A 25212-nucleotide genomic window follows, 5' to 3' on the forward strand; every position below is an offset into this window, starting at 1 on the left:
TGTATTAAAAAAGTTTTGTAATTCATTTATAATTATTGTATCCTCGACCATATAAAAAAATAGAACCTGGTAACGATATAATTTGATTAAGAACGAAAATGCGGTAAATATTTTATATTTAATTACGTGTTTGTCATAATAATTTTCTCTAAAAATTCAATGCCGTGAATACGAGTTACATATTTTGCTCGGCCTGGAGTTCTAACAGATACTTTTTCATCATCTACAACATGCGATGGTATCGTTGTTTTTCCGCTTCTTGATCTGTCAATTCCGTATTTTGTCGGATCGTCGGTGTATTTGCAAAAATCTGTAAAGTACTCTAGATATTCTTCTTCCTCTTCAGTGAGATCCCTAGGTGGAGGTTCAACTTTAACAGGAGGATCGATTACTTGGGACCGGTTCTTCGGCTCTGAAAATATGAAAATTCTTAATATACTAAATGCTCACGAAATGAAGTCTAAGGAGATCAACAGTGACGGATTTAGGTCTGATACCGCCCTTAATATTGGAATAAATTTTATTAAGTTTGATAAATTCTTATAGAATATGATTTTTAATTATAGCTAATAAATATTAGATATACATAAGTAGTTAATGTTAGACAAATGAATAATTATGTTTTTTTCTAATATTAATCAATTTTTTCTTTCCTGGCTTTGGTCTACGCAAAAATATTGTATCATCATAATCAATTTCTTGAACTAGTTGAGCTTCAATAGAAAGTAATGCAGTAATCAAGTCTATCTTGAACCATACTTACACGTAAGTACGTTTTCACTCTTAAAAGTAGAAAAAGATCGTGGACAATTTGTAGTAGGAATACTCAAAAAAAATACGTAAAGCAATATCAACATTTGGGTAAACATCTAGAAGACTACCTGAATGTAATACATTATTTCTTGTGCGTACAACTTCTCTAATTGCCGAATCAACGTTAATGAATACATTCGTCATCTAATGTCTATTCTAAATCGCGAGCATTCTTGTCGACTAGTCCAATAATAGAAAAAATATTTATTAAACCCTAACACGTACCACTTTTCAATAGCTTAATTATCCCTGTTTACATTAGTAGGTAGGTAATTTTATAAAGGGGAGGTTAATATTTTTTTTGTGAATGAGCCTATTTCAAATATTTTGGTATTTTAATTGGAGACTAAGACAAGCATTGCCCCCCCCCCCCTCCGCGTGCTGTGTTAGTTGTAGCGTGTCATTGGTGTAGTGAATGAATGGGAAGAAAAAAAACATGCTCATTTTGACGACTGCTATTTTTGTCTAACAAAGACTGAAGGTTATTCTAATAAAGGAAAGCACAAGATCGAGTATCCAAATTTGCCGTCTGCTATACGACCTGTTCCCCATAACGAAGATTTACCAGCACCGATTGCGCATTTAGATCCGTAAAATATTGTTTTAAGATACTAGACACAACGTATTATCAGGAAGCTCCGAAGAAGAATGCACCGACTCTATTTTTACTCCAAGTACCAGTTCCAGCAAGCCATATTTGATTGTTCAAAGTGGGTTGAATGATTTAGCACGTGATTTGGGGCTATCAAAGCAATAGTCTGAATTTCTTGCTTCCCGTCTTAAGAAATGGAACTTATTAGCCTCAGAGACAAAAATTACGAACTTTAGAAAAAGAAATGCTACATTTTCTGTATTCTACAGTATGGAAAATTCATTGTGTGCGTGTACGGATATTGATGGTCTAATGAAGGAACTTGATATTGAGCATAATCCCAGTGAGTGGCGCCTATTTATTGACTCGTCTAAATACAGTTTAGAAGCAGTGTTATTACACAACGGAAATTTAAAACCGTATATACCAGTTGCTAATTCTGTGAAGATGAAAGAAACTTATGAAAATATTCGCTTGCTTTTAGACAAAATTAACTACAACAAGTATAAGTGGCAGATATGTGGGGACCTGAAGGTGATTGGAATTTTAATGGGACTTCAGGAAGGGTTTACGAAACATTGCTGTCTTCTTTGTCTAAGGGACAGTCGGGCAGTAGATCAACACTATGTAAAAAAAATGAAGTGAGTTTCAACCAGGATCTAAAATGTTGAGTTTATGCCCCAAAAATGACCCTTCACATCAAACTTGGATTGTTAGAAAAATTAATAAAGGCTAGGGATAAAAAGGGTGATGGTTTCAAATACCTTAGAGTAGTCTTTCCCCAGTTGATTGATGCCAAATAAAAGAAAGGTACTTTTGTTGGGCCACAAATAAGAAAATTGCTGATCGATGACAATTTTACAAAAAAGCTCACCAGACAGGAATTTAGAGCATGTATTCTTAACACGTTGCGCCCCGTTGTGGTCCATAGGCCCGCAACTGCAAATTTTCATAAAGAAATATTGATTTTTCGTTGACTTGTCGTGAGTTAAATGCATGTTTATCGAAAACTTTTCTTAAAATTCGATTTTGACAAGGTTTCCTCCAAATTTAATTAATAATAAACTTCTTATTCGGATTCATTGACCTCGAAAACAAATATCTGCCAGTTTTAGCCAAAAGTACGGATCTGGTTACTTTTTCGTGTTTCTAAGCGCCTTTTTGGGAGTTTGCTTGCCTATAAGCAGTCACCACAATCACGACCAGTCTTTCCTGTTTCACTAAGTCCGAAGCGTTATAATTGTGACCTCAAATGGAATAAACCTTACAGACACATACTGAATGCATCCAATATTAACTAATGCTATTATGAAGGTAACTGTAGCCTTTGTGGTCCTACCTTTTCCAAGTCCTCGTTTAAATGGAGGAGCATAAGCTTTGTTCAATTGTTTCGTAAGCGTGTTGAGCTCCGCATATTGTTTGGCGGCCTTTTCAGCTAGTTTCATGATTTTCATTTGTTCATTATAGCAAGTACCTTCGAGTAAAGCAACTTGCTCAGCAGGTACCTATAAAAATATAATTTGAAAATTGTTTTCAACGATTTATTCATTAATTTGTACATTATTACCATGTCGAAACTTAGAACTTCGTATCTATATTTTTGTTCTATTTGTTTCATCATTTCCAACATGCTATTATTCGCGTCATTCGGGCCGATTCTCGTTTCATATACATCTTCAACGAAAACGTGCAAATTCAATATCTCTTCACTCATTATCAGTTTTTTAAAATCGTTGCTTATAAGCGTTTGTGCCAAGTTTTCTAGTTCTTTTGCTCTATTTTCTTCCCATCTAAAACCGGAAATTGATTTTTAGTCATACGTTGAGGTCAACAACAATAACTTACTCGATACCACTAGCAAGATCCGAAATGCTTTGTTCCAAATCGTTTATTTGGACATCGAATAATTGATTGGCAAATCTCATACCGTCTTTGATATTCGCCAATGGAATTGCCAGTTCTTCAGCGTGCAGCAAATAATTTAAATTCTGCACTTCCATGAATCTAAAGACGTCTATCAGTTGATCCGTATCTGTAATATTATTTAGATATAATCCAAGATTTCGAAGAACTATTGAAACAAATTACACATTTTGGATGCTTTATTTTTATAATATCGCTATTTTCTTATTCGAAATTTCATTTGTGGTATTTTCTGGTGTTAACCTTTTCAATTTGCTGGTCTTTTCATAAGCTGGATTCCCATTTTTGTGGAAAACAATTATTATAGTAATTTTTACAAAAATTCAACCGGCTATACAACATGATCAAGGGTATTGTCACTCAATAAGTCGTGTGACTAAGTAAAACACATTTTTTACCAAAAATCGATTTTATTCATCAATGTAATCTCCTTCACGAGCAATATAATCATTCCAACGGTTCCTTAACTTCTCGATGCCGTGCGTGAGGAAGGATTTGTCTTTTAGGAGGCCAGATCTGGACTATACGGTGGATAAATGAATTTAACCATCGTTGCCATTGATTTGTGATTGGTGAAACAGTGGTTTTGTCTTCGACATATGAGGTCGTTTTTTCTTGATTTTTTCATTCAAACGATCCAACAACTCTATGTAGTATTCGCTAAGGATTGTATCTCCGTTTTGGAGATAGTCGATGGACAATACTCCATGCCCATCCCAAAATTTTGAAACCATAACCTTCCCAGCTGACTATTGTGTCTTACAGCTTCGAACTTGGTCCAGCGGTTGCAGTCCACTCATATGATAATCGTTTTGATTCCGGAGTGAAGTGATGGATCCATGTTTCATCCATTGTCACATATCGATTAGAGTAGAGTTGACATAATTGGTAGATAAAAAGTTTCACTACTAAATTCTCTAATGGCTGTGTGATGGCGTACATATCATAGATCATTCTTTAAAATATACCTAGACGAGCAGAGAACATTATTCAGCTGGTTTGAGGAAAACTAGGCTTCACTAAGTTATCGATGATTTGGTAGATTTTTTCTTATTTCTAAATTATGGCTTCGTAACATACGACAGATTTATGTACTGTTTCGTAAAGTAGAAGATACATAAGCTTTATGGGAAGGTATCACCAATATCTACGAGAGACGCGGTCAAGAAGCATGAAAGGAAGCATCCGAGTTTAGTTTTTTAAGTTATTTCGGTATGCCTGGATATATCGAGTGCAAAAAAACAAATGAAAATATACATTCAAACATGACTTTAAGCTTACCTGTAAAATAAAGCTCTGGTGGTGGCTCGTTGGCACATTCAATTTTTATAAAATCTATAATTTCTGATAAAGATGTATCTTTTTCTACCAAGGAAGCTCGAAGTTCAGTAAGATGGTCATCCATTTCATTTTCCTTAGAAACAAGAGTCAAAACATGTAGCATTTTCGATTCGATTATAGAGCCAGGGCCTACCAGACATAAATTAAAGTAGAAGACAAAATTTGTCACGCATTCTCACAGTTGGTAAAAATGTAAGGGATTACAAACCTTGAGTAAAGGTTATGTAATCAAATATAGGGTAATAATATGCAATGAATAGGATCTTTCAGGCGAAAGTATGAAAGCATTTAAATATATCATTTAAACGATAATGAGGTTTTGGAGTAGAAGCCGCTTGTCAAAAAATCATAAGTTTTCTGCAATGTTTCCAAATTTTCATTGATTTCATCTGCTTCCGTGCTAAGATGATGGATCGTTACGTCTTTACTATACTTTTGTTCTTAGAAAGAAATCCATTTCCGTTTTTGGGGAAGGCTTTAACAAAACTTTTTATCAAAGTTTGGTATGTAACGGCGATAAAATGATTTCAGATGGTACTATAGCTTAGATTTCTTCATTTTTCTTACCAAGCACAAAACTGGAACTAAAAGGCCAGCTTTGTTTTATAAAGTGATCACGAACATCACAGAGAAAGCGCTAGTTTGTAGCCGCAATGATATACAATTCCTTTAAATCTGCCTAAAGAATCTATTTTTTTAATTGACTGTTAGCCCTGGCTTTCATTCTATCACTTACGTCTATCGCTTTGATGGAATGTTCATTTCTCCATTGCAACGGACTGATTTTGTAAAGAAACTTTTGGTACATTCTACAATTTGCCCATTTCTCTTCTGAACTGTACAAAGCCGCTTTCATTGCTCCATATTTCTTTGCCAGACGCTTATATTCTTCATATTTATCGTACGCTTCATTAGCAATGGCATCAGATTCACTGTTATTGAATTTAAAACAAAAATAAGTTAATTAAGTGTCAAGAACGGCCATCAAACAAATACGTCGAAGTATATTATTTTTAATAAATGTATGATAATTATAACGCAATATCCAATGCAATTACAATGTGTAGGCTACAAGTTCAATAATGTACAAAAAACCCAACACGTTATTTCCATTACCTTTGTACGTATATAGTTTATAATAATAATTTTTTATCGATCTATTTGATTGCAATAAAATATGACACATCCAAAACTAAAACTTCCAGAATCGGTTTTACTGCATTTGAAAGTCAGCAAGGATAATCCCATGAAACAGAGACAGTAAGTGATAATGGAAATTTTTATTAATACGTCCATAGTGGTAAATACAGTGCGTCCGTGAAGTAACTCATATTAGCTTAATAAAAAATATTAGAAATTCCCTAAAAAGGTTGTTTATATAATGATAAAGTATGAGACTCCTAGAAGCTGGAACGCCGTAGACAAGTCATATAACATTTGGTTTAGTGTGTTGACTGTCTACATCGGCATAATCAAGTGTGTGAAATCATTTATCAGAAACTGATAACAAGTTCTCAATACCTATACAATTGTAGACTCTATTACGAGATGTCCATAAGCACCGATAGACAGGTGACGAATAACCGACATGACATCTTGGTTATTGATGGAAGTTTCAATTTGATCGTTCTCGTCGACGTAGCCATACCAAATACTCACAAGATTCTCAACAAATGCCAGGAGAAACTGATATTCGCGGATCTCGCAATTAAGAATAAACATATGTTGCACAACGAAAATTTGGAAATCGTCCCAGTTATTATGTCAGCAACCAGCGTGGAGTCTAAGACCCTGCATTTCAAAATATATCATTAATGATATTCTACAAGCATTATATAGTACTGGTCCGAATGGATCGTCAGTATTCATTTTCTGAAAAGTTATTTTTGTTTGTTGACAAAACCGTAATTATGATGTTCACAATTATTTGATATAAAAAGATATTGCAAAGAGGTATTTATGAAATCGGAAATATATATACATACCCCAGAAGTTGTTTAGCAGACAAATGGTCTCTGAACAACAAATCTTCGAATGCGTTAACATACATTTGATAGTTTTCTTGAATCTGTTGAATCATTTTCTGTTCATTCGCCAAATTTTGATTGATCAAAGCAATATCGTCTTCTCGATATCCAATCAGAATTTTTGTTCGTAGTACGTCTCTAACTGTTTCTATGTAATCTCTTCTATTGAATGATTCGTGTATTGGTCTCCCTAAAACACAAGAAGTAAAAACAATACCACCCAGGATTAAAAAAAACAATAAATCTCTTCTTTCACCAACTTTTACATAGGACAGACATCTCAGTATTTAGAATATAGATTAAAAGACCATTAATACGATAAAAAAGAGAAAATTATTAACAAATAATCAAAGAAAACGTACATTCACTTATAAAATTTAAAAATAGAATGAAATACAAGAAAATGAGAATATTTAGAAATGGTTCACATACATAGTAAGGGAAAGCTATCAATGATAAATTTCAATGCAGCTACGATAATTTAATTGATGGCTGCCATATATTTTTGAGATGTGAAACGCAAGGAAAATTATTTTTTATATTTAAAACTGATTTTTATTGTGATACTCATGTTGTAAGTAATCTATTGGCTGATATAATTATGGAAATTTTCATTGTAAAGTCCTATTATGAGTTTGATTAAGACAAAATAGCAACGTTAATTTTCAACTATTTTTCGAAATTAATTCTATATCAAAATAGACCTAAAATCACGAAGTAAGTAATTTATTTTATTACCTTCGACAACTTTGAAATATTGAGGATCAAGATCGAGTATAGTCTTCGTACTATCAGGCGGTACTTTTACATATAATCTATTAAACAAATCGTTGTTCAGTTTTTCCTTTAAACCCTGTTTTTTATGGATGGGTACTTGTAAATCTTCTTTCACTACGCCTTTTCTCCATGCTCTGGTCATTATCTTATGACCCAACTCCTCATACGATGTGGGGTATTTATAAGGTTTTGTTTTATCTAAGTCTGTTATATTCGCTTCTGTCACCTATAAAATATTTTTTGAACTTGTACATATTATGGGTACATAGTCTTTATAAGTCTATAGCAGGTGTTATAACTGTATTGATTTTGTTTAGGTTTTTAGAATTCGCGGTTGATGCAATTATCATATTATTTTATTATTGAAGCTGTAGCTAACACTCATTTTAACGTTCCTCAAATTCGAAGTTACAGCACAGCTACTGTGATTGTAGAGTTCTTTTGAGTCAAGGTGATTCAACGGCATTAAAGGCGTTTAAGTTTACGTACTAAGTGTAATTATGAGTTAAAATTGTATATAAGTTGTTAAAACTTCCTTAATATACTAGATATCAACCATCAAACCGTTTCGAATCATTTAAAAAAAGTTCGATGTCCAAAATAACTCGATGTATGGATGCTGAAAGCGTTCACTGTACTTTAGTTGAAAAAAATCGAATTCTGCAATGCTTAAACGTAAATTAAATTGATCCGTAAAAATGCGAAAATATGACGCAAACGATAGTGACCTAGGTCTGCTGAAGCGTTACGAAGCTGGGATTGCTATGGGTATTATGGGACTAGCAGAGATATTATGACATTTTGAAACCTGGTTAAACGGTGGTTTCAGTAGTATAGTAACAAGAAGAAGCGTTAGGATTTGGACAACAGAATGGGCTTTATGTTTTTCTACTCACTCGCCAAAAATTTACTGAATTTGGTTGATGTTTAGTGCAACCATCAGAAATTGTACCTTCTAATATCTTTTGTATAAATTTTGCCTATAAACTTTAGACCAGGGATGGGGAAACTTTTTTATTTGCGTGCCAATTTTTGTTAACGAAATATATAGCGGGCCAAGTTGTAGCATTACATTATTTACTAAAATAAAAGTATTAATTTAATTTTTCTGAAATACTAATTATCTGTGCAATATTAAAAAATTACATTTTTAATAGCAATTAATTGAACTTAAGTTAACTGCGAAGTAAAAGATTGAGGAGTGCTGGTCTTTGTGGGAACATGTGACATGTGGAACTGTTTTTGTTTCTACATGACTTCATCATAAGCCGGCTCCATTTTGATGCTGAATTATTAGCAATGAAAAAAGGAGGTCATCCGAAAGCCTATTAGGAAGACAATTTTTTCTTAGTTTCATTATTGAAAATTATTATTTTCTGGGCGTGAGCAACTATATTTGGGTATTGTGTCCTGGATAAGGACAAATTCCAATTTGCTGGTATTCAGAAATAGTTGCTTCAAATGGGTAGTGCGTTCGACAACAGACGCACCTACTCAAGCTTCAATTTCGGTATGAATATATGGATCTATAGAGCTACTTGTAACAAGATGAAGAGTATAACAGCACATTATACTTTTAAGATGACTCTATATTATGTTTCTGTTCATTCATAATACTATAAAGGTAGGTAACTAGCTTATATATCTATATATATATAAGGATTACTTACATTTCTACCATCAGTAAAATATTTTTCTGGTTTACTTATTTTCTTTTTTACTTTTACCAGGCTTTTGAACTTATGAGCGATACTTTTCGGATGTGATATTTTATTTTTCTCGATATGACTCACATCTAACACGTCAATAGCACCTTTGGAGGGCGATAGCTCAGCGATAAATATATTGTCCTCGGAGCTATCATCACCTCCATATTCCGCCATTTCTTGTTGATAATATAAACTGAAAATAGAAAAAATATATATTGTCACAGACTTAAATGTCACCGATTGTATAAATATTGATAGGGTGTCGGTGATATAGTTTGATCGATGTAACCATGGAAAAATTTCTTCATCAATCTTACTTGGGGAAAACTGATCTTTCTTTTGATTATTTTTATTTGAACTGAAGTTCAGAAAATCGAGGAGAGAAGTGAAATTCCCATCAATTACATTTGTTCATTCAATAGAACTCGAATAAGAATATGTAACTCGTAACAAAAAATTGGGAAAAGATGTTTGGTTTGTGAGAAATTATCTAAGTTAATATAATAAAAGCAGAGCTGAGGAATCATACTGAGGAATGATAAATTAATTTGCCAAAGCAACGGGCAAGATATTATTTTGATTGAAATTTCGAAAAATTTTCGAAACTCAGTATGGTAAAGTGAAAAGTGGGATATTTGATGGTCCTCAAATACGGTAATTAATGATTTTCTATTGATAGTCGAAAATTTCGTAAGTAATCATGAGGTGGCTTTCATCAGGATTCAAAGGTGTTCGAAGAGAAATAACAGAGTCGGTTTTATCGCCATGTGATGACAGACTACTTTTTGTCCTTAAAAAGAGATCAATCTCTAAAAAATTATAGAACAAAAGATGTTAAAACCATTTTATTGAAATGTAACACATGTTTTAGATATTTTTCACTCTACTTACTTTGATCTAACCTAATTTTTTAAAACAAAGTTGACAAACTGTTAACTTCATTTCATGTTTTGTGTTAATTGTATTGTAAAATAGAAATGATTATTAATAAAAACAAGAGCAAATCTTGGGAAATTGAGACCATTACATATCCAAAATCAATATTTTATCAAGTACAACAAAACCCTCGTATATTATACCATTGAGGGATCTATTTTCAAAGAAGTATCATTAATTTTAATGTATAAAACTTATAACGCCGATTTTCTGCACTTTCTATTCAATTTAGTAAGTATATTGATTTCTGAAGGTTTTCAATCGTTTTTATAAAGACAATATCAATGCCAAAAACATATAAATTATTTTTGCACGCACTGGTAATAGAAATTAACGTGGTCCACGGTAATATAGTGAATTATACCTTGATGTATTACTTTTAATACCTAATATGTCGAAAGAACTTCGGGAAATAATCGGTCAATTATCTTTTTGTAACGACACAATGTTTTCAAATGACATTGAGTACAGACCCAATTTCAAAATATATTTCTAGTTTGAAATAATTAAGTATAAATGGAAGTATTCATTATGTTAATTGCAGTTTCCTTGGTCACTTGTTTTCTTCATTTTTAGGTTTTTTTCACAAGAAATACAATTATGTTGGATGTGTTGGAAAGGTCATTGAAATGTATTAATTAATTAATAACATTATTCCCGGCCAATTTAAACAAGGTTGCAAAATATTTATTTTCCTTCAAATGAAAAATGTAAACATGAGAATCGTTTTTTTATAAAAATAGATTTGATATAACTAAAATGTAATATATACTTTAAACAATTTCATCCTTTAAATATTGTATGTTTTTGTTTAATTTTTTGGTATCCAAATACGAGGATGGTCCCAGAAGTACCTGGTCTAACAAAGAAAACACAAAAATTTTGGGAAAAAATATATTTATTTCTCGAAGTAATCTCTTTTAGGTCCATACACTTTTCCCAGCGATGTTCAATAAGTTTGATAACCTTTTTATAATATTTATAATAAGAATCTCTAAAGCTTCTCAAAATAACCCCGAGAGGGCTAGATTTGGCGAATAGGGCGCATGAAGTAGCAATTCAAAATTTAAATAATTAATTTTGGCCATTGCAAAACCGTATGTTTGACTGGTGCATTATTTTGATGAAACAACAACTTCTTCTTATCAAAATGTGGCCGTTTTCAGTGATTTTCTCAAGCATCTACCGCCATCTTTAGGCCAAGTACTTATGAGACCATCATCGTATAGTTAAACTGGAAAATAAGTAATTTTTGAAGTAACAAAGTACGAGAATATTGTGAATTGAATCCTATCACTTCTTTCAGCTTTACTAAAATCTACGAATATAACGGAAAATGTACGTGTGGCAGATTCTTGAATAATAAATAATTTTTTTCCTACTCCTTTTCATTTAATCATGAAACAGCTATCGTACCAGCCTTTTGAAATTTGGTATCGAAAAGCAGGTCTTTGATTTTTGCTTTACTTAATCCGAATCTCAGCTATTCGGTCTATATGAAAGTATTTGAGTAGCATATAAATTAGGTAAGTAGATTTGCTTCGGTACCTCCGTTGACAGTTGTCCTTTTGCCTCTACTTCACCTCAAATTTGGACTAATGAAAAAATTTGTGATAGCTATGAATAGAGAAGGTGACGGATTTGAATACTTGAAAGAAATCTCACCTCAGTTATATGATGCTGAGTTAAAGGAAGGTATTTTTTTGTGTGTGTGTTATGATAGGATTTTTGAGCAAAAATATGGATGCAAACTACGAATGTCTAGATAATGAAGTTTTAAGAGTCCTATAAATCTCTTTATTGTCGAATGTCTAATTTCATTAAAAATTCATTCCCTCCATTCTCATTTATCATTTTTTTCCTCGGAATTTGGAGCTATTAGCGACGAATAGCGTAAAAGTTTCCACCAAGGTATAGGACAATGTAAATTCAGTACCAAGGGCGATGGGACACTCAAGAAATTTAGAAGAAGAAGTGAGCAATTACGGACTGGAAATAAATGCAGAAAAACCAACATGTATGAGTATAGGGGGAAAACTAGAAGAGAGGACAAAACAACTGAAAATTAACAAATATTGGAATGGAATAGAATCGACCTTTAGCTATCTAGGAACAACGTTGGGACAAACAACCAGAGGCCGGATAAAGGAAAGGATACAAAAAGTTAATTAACCATATGGAAGAACCAAAAACCTATCAGAAAACAAAAATATTACTAAACAAAACAAAATAAAAATGTACAAATCCTAATAAGACCAGTAATCGCGTATGCGATGGAAACAAAAGTAATCAACAAAACGGAATAAGAAGAAATTAGAAGAACCTAGAGAAAGATAATGAGAACTATAACAGATCCAAACACAACACAGAATAGGGAAAGGAGAGCAAAGAAAAACGAAGATATAGGGAAAGAACTGGAGAAGAAAAATATAGTGAGATACATAAAAGCACAAAGGCTCAACTGGGCTGGGCATATAATGAGAAAAAAAAAACAACTAAAAGATCAAAAGAATAGCGCAATGTACCCCATTGGGGGCCAAGGAGAAGAGGTAACCCGAGAAAGACTTGAATAAACGACATAGAGCACTTAATATAGAGAACTGGAGGGCAGAATGCCAGAACCGGAAGGAATGAGAAATAATAATAATAAGAGCAGGTAAGACAAACAATAAACTATAAAGAAAACAAAAATAGAAACCGAGGAGTAATCAAACTCAAAAAAGAATCTTAAAGCGCTATAAGCGTTTGCCATAATTCAAAGGATTGAAAGGCTTGATGATGATGATGATGAAGTTTTCTATAAGTGATTTTTGAGAGTGACAATAAAACTTCACGCATTGCAGCTTTATCTTGGTTATGTTCGTATTTAGACACGTTCATTTCGTTATGGAATGCTATTAAGCCCATTTTAAAGCAGAAAAAACATTTTTCTGTCTACCAGTGTAATTATTATCGATTGTATGTTGACGAAACAACTAATGTTATCAATCTAATAGAAAATTATTATTACCTATTAATTGAAACTCGATCAGGGACAAACAAATGACGTATTGCAAACCTCTAACCCGTATAAAAAGTGATGCAATTGTCATATCGGAAAATTACTTACAACCCGTATATAAGCTCAGTAAAAATTTTCAACTTTCAGTTCATTATTATACAATAATTTGTATAGAAGTTTATTTTTCAAAATGTATAAAATACTTATTCTACTTTTATTTTTTATAATTTCCGTGTATTCGGCTCCTAAACCAGAGCCTTACGCACTACCGGCTCCAGCGCCAGCGCCTATTCCCAATGCAGAAGCTAAGCCAGATCCAGCACCTAAACCTGGCTATTTTGGTTTGTCCTACGCAACTCCTTATTATTCGTGGAGCTGGCCTTCTTATGGATATGGCTATAGGTATGGTTATGCCGTAGCAAATCCTTGGTGGTGGTGGTGAAATTAATGAAGACTCCACATAGAAACTGTTTTGATATAGACGATCAAACAATAATGATATTTTTATTTTGAAAATTGTGAGTAAATTTTTTAATCTATAGTTTAAGCATTTTGATTTATAAACATGACAATGTTGATGATGAAACAATTTATTTTGTTCTAAGGTAAGTTAGTTCGAGGGTATTAAAAAAAGACCAGTGATGTTTTTTTAGACATATTTATCGACATCTTCATTTCTGGAATCACGGCTATTGGTTGTTTAGTGAGACAGTAATGATATAAACAAATTTGTGCAACTGCGATTTTGAAAGCAGATGTAAATAACACATTTTATTATATTATTCAGTATATTTGGAACCGAAAGTTGTATAATATATCAGACATATTAATCAGGTCATTTAGTAATGATATAATACTAATATATTGGTAGAATTCTCAATATTTGCATAGAAATTGCCCAACAGAAGTTTATTTGAATTTTTGAAAATGTTCTATAAATATTTCATCATTTTTTACTAACTCATGGGAAATTTTCGCAATTTACATGTATCTGTTTTTAGATATTTTTTTAAATTTTATATGCAATATAATATTCAAACATAATGTTTGTAATATCTTTTATTTATTCATAAAAATAAAGAAAGAGTGAGAGAGAAATGCTTTATTGTCAAACAATTGTTACAATTTGTAAATAAAAGTTTGTAAAAACTAAAAAACAAACATAAAATTAACTAAATACACACACAAATAAAATTAAATTTCAATTTGCAGAAGAAAACCACAATGTGTAGCAAAATTAATAGTAATAGTATAAGTCCATAGCAAAAATTAAATCAAACAGCATGCCCGGAATAAAATATTATTATTAGAATAGAAGTAGTTTAAAGAGTAGAAAGCACTTTCCGGTAAATATGCCCTCAAATTATTTCGGAATGCGGGAAAAGGTGATGTCGATTTGATTTCAATTGGCAAGTGATTGTGCATTTTTTCGCATTCTTAAGTATTGAGCCCTTTACTAATTCTGAACGTGGAGTAGGTAAGTACAGTTCGTGCTCCGCATTCCTTAGAGGATAGCCATGCAACGACCTTTCTGAAATTGGGAAGCGTGCTTACGAATTAGGCAAACGGATTCAAAGAATAAGGAACGAAGAATCAGAATTTTTAATCTTTTAAAGAGCATTGAGCCCTGTTGTTTAGTCCGAGTAAATTTCTAACAGCTTTCGTAGTTTGAAGATTCGCTCAAATTGAGTTGCACCACAAGTACCTACTTATTTGTCGAAGTACGAAATATAATATTTTATTTAAATGTGCGTGAAAAACTTTGTGCAACCTACGAAGCATGTTCGTCCTGTTCGTAATTTATATAAACCATGGCTCCACATGTTGCTTACAGTAAGAAAGGAAGGTAGGCAAACAAATTTTTATATAAATAAATTTTTGTTAATTTCTAATTTTTTAAAATTTTCAATAGAAAGATAAATTTTGATGTTTCGCCTTGTACTAATTGTGACGCGGTCTACATAGGGCAAACCTCTCAGTATTTAGAAAATAGACTAAGAGGTCATCAATGCGATAAAAAAATAGAACTGCATTGACGAACCATGAAATCAAATCAAAAAAACATAAATTTAATTACAAAGATTCAAAAATTCTTAAAACGGATTCTAATTCACGAGAAAGGGAATTTTCAGAAATGGTTCACATTCATAAGAACGAAAAAGCTGTAAATGATCTAAAAGATCTAAATAATTGAAGTAAAATCTATAGTTCTATTTTGTTTTTCTAATTCTAATAAAACTACAAAAAATTTAATTGATTTTTGCTATATATTTGAGATATAGGGATCACGGAAAAATTAATTTTTCTTATTAGAACTAAGTTGATTTTATCCTTATTTTGATTTTCATGATTAATCAATATAAATAAACAAATTGAAAAGTCGAAACGCCAAAATTTATCTTTCTTTTAAAAATTATCAAAAAAAACTAATTTTGAAACAGAAGAGACCTAAAATCAAGAACATTTAGATGCATTGATAAATTTTTGTTGTTATCTTTGGTCGCTAAAAGTTCATATGCTACATACTCATTTAGATGAATTTAAAAACAACACATAGGTTCAGAAATGTAAAGGAGAGTTGATCATATAGAAACTATTACTTTCTTATATTTAACAGCACTTCAGGACTTAAAAACCCATTGCAAAATTATTTACAATTAAAAATTTCCTAGCATATACATTTCAAACTTAAGTATATTCAAACTTTTTAAATTCTGTTTGGTTCTTAAAATTGAGTATGAGGAATAGGCGGTTCCTGATGACCACAGTTCAGTCGACACTTTTGTATAATGCAGAGGTGTTGGCCCAAGCTATTAGAATACAGAAGTAGCAAAAAAGACAAGCGCAGGCGTACAGAAAATCGCCATTTAGTCCTTTAGTTTATTGGGTGGTTTTACAGCTGGTCATAAAAAGTATCGAAGTGGAAACAGCACAGGACAAATGGATTTTCACGATAGAAGAAGGGCAAAATTCTTAAGACCAAGATTGAAATTGCTACTACGCGTGTAACCTTGGATAGAAAAGCACCTTTCCGAAGTTGGGTATTATTATCTACAAATACGGGGATTTTGAACCTTACTTACATACGATGAGTAAGTGGGATTAACCCGAAGCTCCGTACTGCGATGAAGTGCAAGATGATTCTCCTCACATGTTTTTCTACTGCGAACGATAAACATGGAAGATTTGGAGTCACACATAGTGGATTTTGAGAGAACCTACTGGAATCTAGTTTCTCAATAAAGTTCTGCGAATAAAAACGCTAGATGTCACATTTTCTTACAGAAACTTTAGACGGATAATGAATGAATCACGAGTTAACTGTTGCAGCAGGAGATTCAGCTAATATATAAACATAGATTTATATTTTTTTTTATAAAGACTGAGATAATCGATAACTATTTTTTGCTTAAATTTTTTCACGAGCCATAGAGTGTACCTTATGCCCAAATGTATGAAAATATAATATATATATATAAAGACTAATAAGGCATCGATATAATCCTCGACATAATCCTCAAATCCTTCTCTCAGTTTTCATGAGATCCTTTCGATATTTACATAATTAGTCTTTAATTATGGCTATTTTGAACACTATTATATTCCATGTTGTATTAAAAGTTCACTACAAACTTAACAATTGAATTAATGAAACTAGTTTTTATAAGAAATAATTTATTTTTCAATAATCATCAGTATTTTATGAAAATGAACACATATATGAGATTTGAACAATAACAAATCAACAAATTCATCGGATCATTCACCAACCATGTCCATATCCCAAGTTGTAACTGTTGCCTAAACCGTAACCGTGTCCCAAATCGTAGCCATGTCCTAAACCGTATCCATATCCTGAGCCATATCCAAGTCCTGCACCATAACCATGTCCTAATCCATAACTGGATACAATGGGTGAGCTGTGGTAGCTTATAGGTGATACGTAAGCTTTCGATACTACTGGAGCAACTACTGCTGTTTTCAGAATTGGAGTATGGTGGTCAATTCTGGAACTGACATTCGAAATAAGTAAAAAAAATGATGTTATGGAAACTTTCTAAAATAAAATTGTGGATAATAAGATAAACGTTTTAAAAACAAAATTAAATCATTTCTGGAAACCAGTATTATCATCAATTCTTATTTGTAACTTAGAGATTTTCTAGATTTTGGATTTATATGTATATTTTACATTTTGATTGATAATAAATTTATTGCTTCTCTATGTTTTATTTGCTTTGACGAATATTGAAGGTTGGTTACAAAAATTATTAATATAATGAGTAACACTACGATTGTTTTCTTTCAATAGGTCAGTTGAAAAATTCAAATTTGCCTCAAAGTACAAGTAATCTTAAACATTCGATATGTAATATGAGTGTCAAATGTAAAAGGCTTAGTAGAAAACCTCAAAAGTATGTTTTTGTGTGCAAAAAACTAATTTTTAAATGGGAATTATACTGCTTATTCCGATTATTGTGGCTAAAGTGTGGTTTTCTAATCAATATATAATATTAGGAACAGAAAAACATCTATTTCAATTGAGCGTTTCAAGTTTGAAAAGAATTTGGGGTGCTTATAAAAAGACAAACAAACAACGAGGTGAAGTGAAGGAAATAATATGAAAAAGCGTGTGGATTTGGAACTCTATTAAATACATTGAGTTTAAAATTTGTTAAAAACGAAGGTTACGAGGACTGGTCAATGAGTCAGTGACTTTTTTAATGAGCCACACGTTTCTTGGGAAAAAATCAATTTACCGTTCAATGTAGTCTCATATCTTTATACACATAATCCATTGTGTGTTAATATTTTTCTCTTTTTTAAAATAACAATTCATATTGAGGTTATTAAAATAATTATTTGTCGGTGGTACATCATTGAAGTGAAATATCTTCCTGTCGAGCCATTTTTTATTTATGAAAACAAGAAATATTCACCCAGGGTGAAATCAACAAAACAGGGGAATAAGGAAACAAATAGCAGCCTGATTAACGAATTTTGGACATGGGAACTGTACATATCTATTGCACCTTTTGATCAATTCCACTTCTTCCAAAATCCTGATTAAATTGATCCAAAAAGTTGGTCTTTGTGAGAATTGTTTTGGTGAGAAAATGTCTTCCATCAACCGACAGTGTGTCCAAATCATTCAACATTTTCCGTGCTTATGCTGCCACACCGTTGAAATTTATCGAAATCATATAGCTATTATCAATATTAGCTTTTTTTTTATTAAGGCTTGTATTCGCAAATCACATTTTTCCCGCAAATAACGAGAAGGTCTGTTATCCACGGTTATCAAACATAAAGTAATAAAGCAGCTTGTTCAACTTTATTTTCAATAGGTAAAGATAATTAGAGCTGTATAATGTTGTTGAGCTTTTATATTAAATTTGTACTAATTACATCTATATATCGTGTTTTCATTATTGTAACCTACCTGTAGCTAGTAGCAGCTGGAATAACTCCGTAACCACCATAACCTCCGTAGCTGCCGTAACCGCCATAACCTCCGTAACTGCCGTAACCACCATAACCAATTCCTGGAGCAGCAGATACCATAGTAACGGCAACACAAACTACTAAGAATCTGAACATTTTTTTGAAAATGTTAACGCTTGATGGAAATATTTGTTTATGTTTAACCGTCAGCTAAACTGATACTTCTGAAGTAAACACTCGACAACTTTTATAGTTAACTCTTAGACAGTGTGTTTATTACTTTTTGCGCAAGACTTCCCTCTTTTCTCGGTATGTGATATTGCGAGACCTTTATTGTGAGAATAGTTTTTTTCATAATTTTACAATAATATTTGCTTATGCATGAGCGAACAACGGCCATCAAGTATATAGAACGAATTCAAGTTCCATTTTTTACATAATTATTTTTATATTTTCATTTTTTGTTCATTATGAACAAACATGAATATGAAATTAATATTGGTAACATCACGTTATAGTATTACTTATATCAACATATGATAAAATAAAATACACAGATGTAGAAAATACAGGGCATGTCAATATTCATGCAAAAAAATTCGGGAGGTATTGTATGAGGATGGTCCCAGATGCACCAGGCCCAACAAAGAAAACACCAAAATTTTGGAAAAATATATATTTATTTTTCAACGTAATCTCCTTTTAGCACCATACATTTTTTCCAGCGATATTCAATTCAAGTTTGATACCTTTTTTATAATAAGAATCATCAAGCTTCTCAAAGTAACCATTAACTAACGACATCAACCTCTTCATTGTTGGCAAATAGAGCCGTTTTTTCAAGTCTGAGAACATAAAATAATTCGAGGGAGGTAAATCCGTCGAATGGGGTGCTTGAAGTAGTAATCCAAACTTCAATTCATTAAATGTATTGATGAAACAACAATTCTTTTCGCTTAATGCTCGCCATTGATAGTTTTTCTTTTTTCAATATAGTCGGTCTTTTCCTTCTTTGGAGCCGCCTCTACCTTTTCAGTCCATTGTTTTAATTATTCTTTTATTTCGGGTGTGTAGTGATGGACCCACGAGAAATATTTTCGGTAATTATACACTTTCACGGTCACCTGGTTTTTTGGCTCTAGAAAATCGAAAAATGGATGGATTTTAATGATCTTGGTCTCAAAATGTTCCATTTTACGGCGGATTTATAAAAAAAATTAGTAGAAATAGCTGGAATGAAAATTTCTCATAGTTTTACTGTTTTAAATCGTAAAAAAAACGGTTTTGCAAAATAATCCTTTACAAAAAATTATCTCATTATCGGATAAAGTTCTTATATTTTTTTTGTATTCTACATAAATTATTAACAATTTAAAAAAAAATCCAAAAAGAATGATTTTTTCAGTTTTTATAGCTTAAAATGAAATCGATGAAAAACAATCAATTTTCGTGAATAGTTTAGTACTATATTCTTCAATGTCAATAGTTTTTGGACCATTAAAAATCGAAAAATAGATAAATTTTATAATTTTGGTCTCAAAATGTTCCATTTTACGACGAATTTATGAAAAACACGGGGGTAGTGGCTGAATTTGCGGTTTTTAATAGTTTTAAACCTTAAATAGTAGAAAAACTTTTTTTTTTCAAAATATTCATTTTTTTATGTAAATTGCGAAAAAAAATATACGAACTTGATTCCGCGACGTCAGAAACAGTTACGAAGGATTATATGTAGAAAGTCATTTTTTTGCATTTAAAGTTATGAAACTGTAAAAAATATTTATTTTTTTTAATTTTCGTATTTTTTTTATAAATCCACCATAAAATGGAACATTTTGAGACCAAGATCATTAAAATCCATCCATTTTTCGATTTTCTAGAGCCAACCTAACCTAACCTAACCTAACCTAACCAAAAAACCAGGTGACCGCGAAAGTGTATAATTACCATAATTTTTTGTAAAGGATTATTTTGCAAAACCGTTTTTTTACGATTTAAAACAGTAAAACTATGAGAAATTTTCATCCCAGCTATTTCTACTAATTTTTTTTATAAATCCGGCGTAAAATGGAACATTTTGTGACCAAGATCATTAAAATCTCATGTCCAAATGTCTATTATGTCTGCTAGCTCGCACACTTTCAGTCGACGATCATCCAGTACCGTTTGTTGATTTTCTGGTGTCGTCACCTCATTTGGTCGACCACTGCGATGATGGTGCTCGCAGGTTGTAGAGCCTCGTTTAAAATCTGCTACCCAATATTTTATTATTGATAACGAAAAAGCAATCTCACCCAGAGTAGAACCTAGTGCAGCTTTTATATTGGTTGGGCTAAAGCTTTTCAAATAAAAGTGTTGTATCACATAACGATGACTAATTTTTTCCATGTATACAAATTAACTGAAAAAGTTCAATATTGATGGTTGCCAAACAAATACTAAACAACATAACGTCTTCAAATTTGAAACATAATCTGTCTAGATTGTGTACTTTCTACCACAGTTTTTTTAACAATTACTATTTCTTGGTTAGGAACAGTGTAAACGTCCTCTAGGCTCCGCTACTGGCTGGTACATAATTTTTGAAGTAGATGAGGCTTCTGCGTGGTTAATTTTATATAATTCATTCCATGTTTACTTTTCTGAGATACAGCAACAAACGTTAAAGTTATGGAGTGATTTGATTAACAAAAATTTCAAATATTTTTCTGCCACTCAATTTGCAAAAAGGGAAACAGAGTATGTTGAAAAATACGTATTGAAAAATTTTTTCTCTGATAAAATAAGAAGAATGGAATAGTTTGATGAAAAGGGGAGTCGAAAAGACCATGATCGCGATGGTAAAAATACTGTAGACAAAGTGAGAAGACTTGAATCTACAAAATTTAGAGAAAAATGTTTCAGGAGTCTTTCACTATTTTCTATAATAATAGATTACACCTTAAAAGAGTGTTAAGAGTTTTGAAAGTTCGGCAACAGGAACATAGCACTACTAGAACTCTTTTTGCCGACTACATGGTACTTGATTGTCGAGCCCGGATAAGACTACATCATAATTTAGATATTTACCAAAACAACTAATTAAAACTAATTTGAAATTAACGTAAAAAAAACTTTTGCCTCTGTGTTCGAAAAGCCAGAAATGGTAGAGGTGCTCAATTACATGAATAGAATGAGTAGAAAACATTGAAGAAATAAAGCGAGGAATTGGAGATACTGAAAGACATTTTAAGTGATATTACATGAAATAAAAACGCAACAAAAAATGGCTTATTCATTTAAAATAAAATAAAAGTGAAATCCGTAACTGAAATGGGAATCTTAAGAAAAATAAGCTTATGTGAGCCAAAGCCAAAATATACGAAAAGAATATAACGTGTTACATAATGCCATAATACGGTAACATTACATTTTAGGGCTGAAGAAATTTCGTAATTGAAAAAAAATTTCCAAAGTTTTCACAAAATATTAAGATATCGATTAGATGGGAAGTAGCTTTAATTTTTGAGATTGGGATGTATATTCTCTAGACCAGAAGAATGTTAATTTTGAAGAAATTATCTACATATGCTGAAAAGTTCCAAAAAATTGCTCAGTTTTATCAAACACATCAAAACACCCCCAGAGGAACCCAGAACTGACCAAACAAGTGACAAGCTAACCTATATTTAAATATTCGGATACCTCTTAAACCATTATCCTATATAAGTAAGTTTAGTAACAAGATTGGTGAATGTATTATATATACTACAAATAATTTACAAGTCCTTTTAGGAAAATGATTTTATTCAAGTTATCACCATCTACATCAGTTTTGTAACTGAAGCTTCCACTACTTAAAGCCAGTCACTTTTTTTGAGATGCTCTGAAAAATTGATGAATTGCTTCATCTATATTATACTCTTCCGTGAAACGTCGACCACGTAAATGTAAAAATCAAGCAAATAAGGTGGATGTTCAATGACTGTCAATTCTCTGTTATACACTGTGCAACGATGGCTTAAAGTGATTTCATTTCATTAACCTGCGAAAAACTGACGCAGATCGCTGTAAATGTACATTTATTTTCAAGCTGTCACTAATTTTGTACCATGAACAAAAAGTGCGTACATAACTTTCTTGACAATCCTTTGCTTTTTAGCCATTGCTATGGTTGGTTAATCTTTTTCAAAAAATGGTATCTATGTTTTATCAGGAGTTACTATTTTTTCATTAATATAATGTCCACCATTATTTAAGATTTTTAACTTTTGCCCCGTTATTTTTACTGATTCTACCGTTTGGAAATCATATATTGTACGAGTAACAATGTTTATGATCATGTATGTGTGGCATGTGACTTCATCTTCTTGTAACTACATGTCAAAAAGATTAATGTTACTATTAAAAGTAACTAATAACGTTAATGGTGTGTGGCAAATTTTTTTTTACAAAATGCAGGTTCAATACCAAGTGTTTTCTCAATTGTTTGGTTATACGTCTTAGCCTCTCTATATATTTCAAGAGTAACTGAAGATCGGGGTCTACCAGCATGTGCTTCATCACCAAGCGGTGTTGCGCTCTGTTTTCAAAATTAAGATTCGTTAACACATTGTAGATTGGTCTATATAATTAAACATGGAAGTCGGTAAACAAGTTCTTTATTTAAAAAAAATTTAGAGACCCACTTTCTAAGCAAGGCTCTTATGATAAAACTTTGTTTCGTGATATTATTTTCATTAGTTTATATAACTTTATCAATAATTAATTAACATTTAATTAAACAACATGTGCCGATTTGTATAGAAAATTTCTGTTACGACAGGACGTGCAAATTATTCAAGCATTCCTAGAATTGCAATTAATTAGTTTAGTCCTATTTATTTCAATATTAGTAGTATTGCTTTCACTATTAATAGAATTTCTTCGCTGATTTGCCATTCTGTAACTTTCCGAGGTTCAAATTGTGTAAAAGAGCCATGAAAAACATAGTAATGCTAGTTTGAAATGTTGAGGATTGTTTCTTGTAAATGATATGATATTCGACAGTTCAAAACTGAAACAGAATATTAAATAAGTCGAGTTGATAGCAACAATTATTTTTTCATAAAAATTGAAAGAAGTATATTCGACCTACAAGTCTAGTTGAACCACATTATTTATCAAAGACAATCCCAATGATGTCAACTTTGTGACGATTCAACTTTTATTCCGATTCAATTATTTCACAAACTACTGACGATTTTAAAAATTTTGTTAACAAACAATAACTAGATATTTACGAAAGATTCGGATTAAATCAACCATGAACTAGGTTTTTTACAGCTTAGTATCTTCTACGAGGGATATAAAATAGTTTAAATATGCGAGATTAAAAGAAATGGATGTCTAGCTATTATTTAAAATTTGATTATAATGAAATGCTTCAAATTTTTTATAATGGACCCCATAACTATTACCATTATTATTTCTAAATCTAAAACTACATTTCAATATTTAACTCTTGCAACTATTAGTGTATTATAAACCGCGAAAAATGGGTAGTAAGTAGATTTTATGAAGGATACGGAGGTTGTATTTTAATAAATATGTCTTTGTTGCTATCAAATATTTATGGAATTATGGAAAGAGGACATTGTGGTGAAGTTCATATACTGTAACAGTAGTTTTTTTAAAACGGGCTAGAAATTAGTACTTTCGGTTTATTTTTAGGACAGAAAATCTCATTTTGTCGGACCGAGCCAGGAAATTATTGTGATAGTCCGGTAAAAACTTTTACCTAAAAATAAACCGGAAAGTACTAATTTCTAGCCCGTTTTAAAAAAACATATACACGAGGACGAACTATCAAAGATAATGATGCCCTATCGATGGAAATACTTCCATAAAAAGGAAGAATCTCTCAAACAATAATAATAAATATATTCCGTACTTGAAACATGATTGAAATCTATACATATTCACAACCATTAAAAGCAATTGCATATTTTGCAAATATCGTCGTATATTTCGTAATTATAGTGCATATTTTCCAAAAAATTGATGCATATATATAAATATATTAAAGTGATTTTTTTACATATTAATAAAAAAAACATAAAAAACTCATCTGCTCCAATTCTATTTCTACTTTTAGATAAAATAGATGTTCACTCTGAAAATAATGATAATTATCAAATTTTCTTTGAAATTTAACATTTTTCTAATATCACAGTGTCCGTAGAAACTTAATAATTTAAAGATATAATTATAGAAACTCCCTTGTATAACGTAAATGGTGCGAAACGTTTCAGTTAAATCTGGTGGTCATTTCACGTTGGTTTCACTGCCCAAACACGACCTTGATCTAGGAAATTAGCTTTTTTTATATATATATATATATATATATAATTAATACCTTTTGACCTTCTGTAATATTTTAGAACGAATTAATATTTTTCTTTGTTTGGCTACTAAAGAAACCTTGAAATATGGTGAATTTCGTGAATAAAGTGAAGAGAACGGACAGTTTGTGGGAATAAAACATGTACAAGAGGCTAATAATGTATTTTTGTCATTCGCTTCGTTTTCACAGTGAAACATAGTAATTACAGAATTTGTAGCATGCAAGGCAACAAATTGTATGAGGCAACGAAAATCCAAATTTAATGGTGCTCAAATAACACATCT

At 31.6% G+C, this 25212-nt stretch overlaps 2 protein-coding genes across 2 annotated transcripts; both read right to left on the minus strand.

Moving 5' to 3' along the window:
• Nucleotides 1–99: 99 nt before the first annotated feature.
• On the minus strand, nucleotides 100–9419 carry LOC130903591 (uncharacterized). Its single transcript, XM_057815788.1, has 9 exons — nucleotides 9144–9419; nucleotides 7435–7699; nucleotides 6655–6886; nucleotides 5406–5601; nucleotides 4610–4742; nucleotides 3251–3437; nucleotides 2973–3195; nucleotides 2745–2910; nucleotides 100–412 (listed from the first exon to the last, which is right to left on the minus strand). The coding sequence occupies exons 1-9, from the start codon at nucleotides 9354–9356 to the stop codon at nucleotides 123–125; spliced, it is 1905 nt and encodes a 634-aa protein (XP_057671771.1). The 5' UTR covers nucleotides 9357–9419; the 3' UTR covers nucleotides 100–122.
• A 7369-nt stretch (nucleotides 9420–16788) lies between these two features.
• Nucleotides 16789–18809, minus strand: LOC130903573 (keratin-associated protein 6-2-like). The gene is made up of 2 exons (XM_057815761.1): nucleotides 18563–18809; nucleotides 16789–17132 (listed from the first exon to the last, which is right to left on the minus strand). Exons 1-2 carry the CDS (start codon nucleotides 18718–18720, stop codon nucleotides 16883–16885), a joined length of 408 nt encoding a protein of 135 aa, XP_057671744.1. The 5' UTR covers nucleotides 18721–18809; the 3' UTR covers nucleotides 16789–16882.
• Between the last annotated feature and the right edge of the window lie 6403 nt (nucleotides 18810–25212).

Source organism: Diorhabda carinulata, chromosome 2 (assembly GCF_026250575.1).
Source record: "Diorhabda carinulata isolate Delta chromosome 2, icDioCari1.1, whole genome shotgun sequence".
Lineage (NCBI taxonomy): Eukaryota > Metazoa > Arthropoda > Insecta > Coleoptera > Chrysomelidae > Diorhabda > Diorhabda carinulata.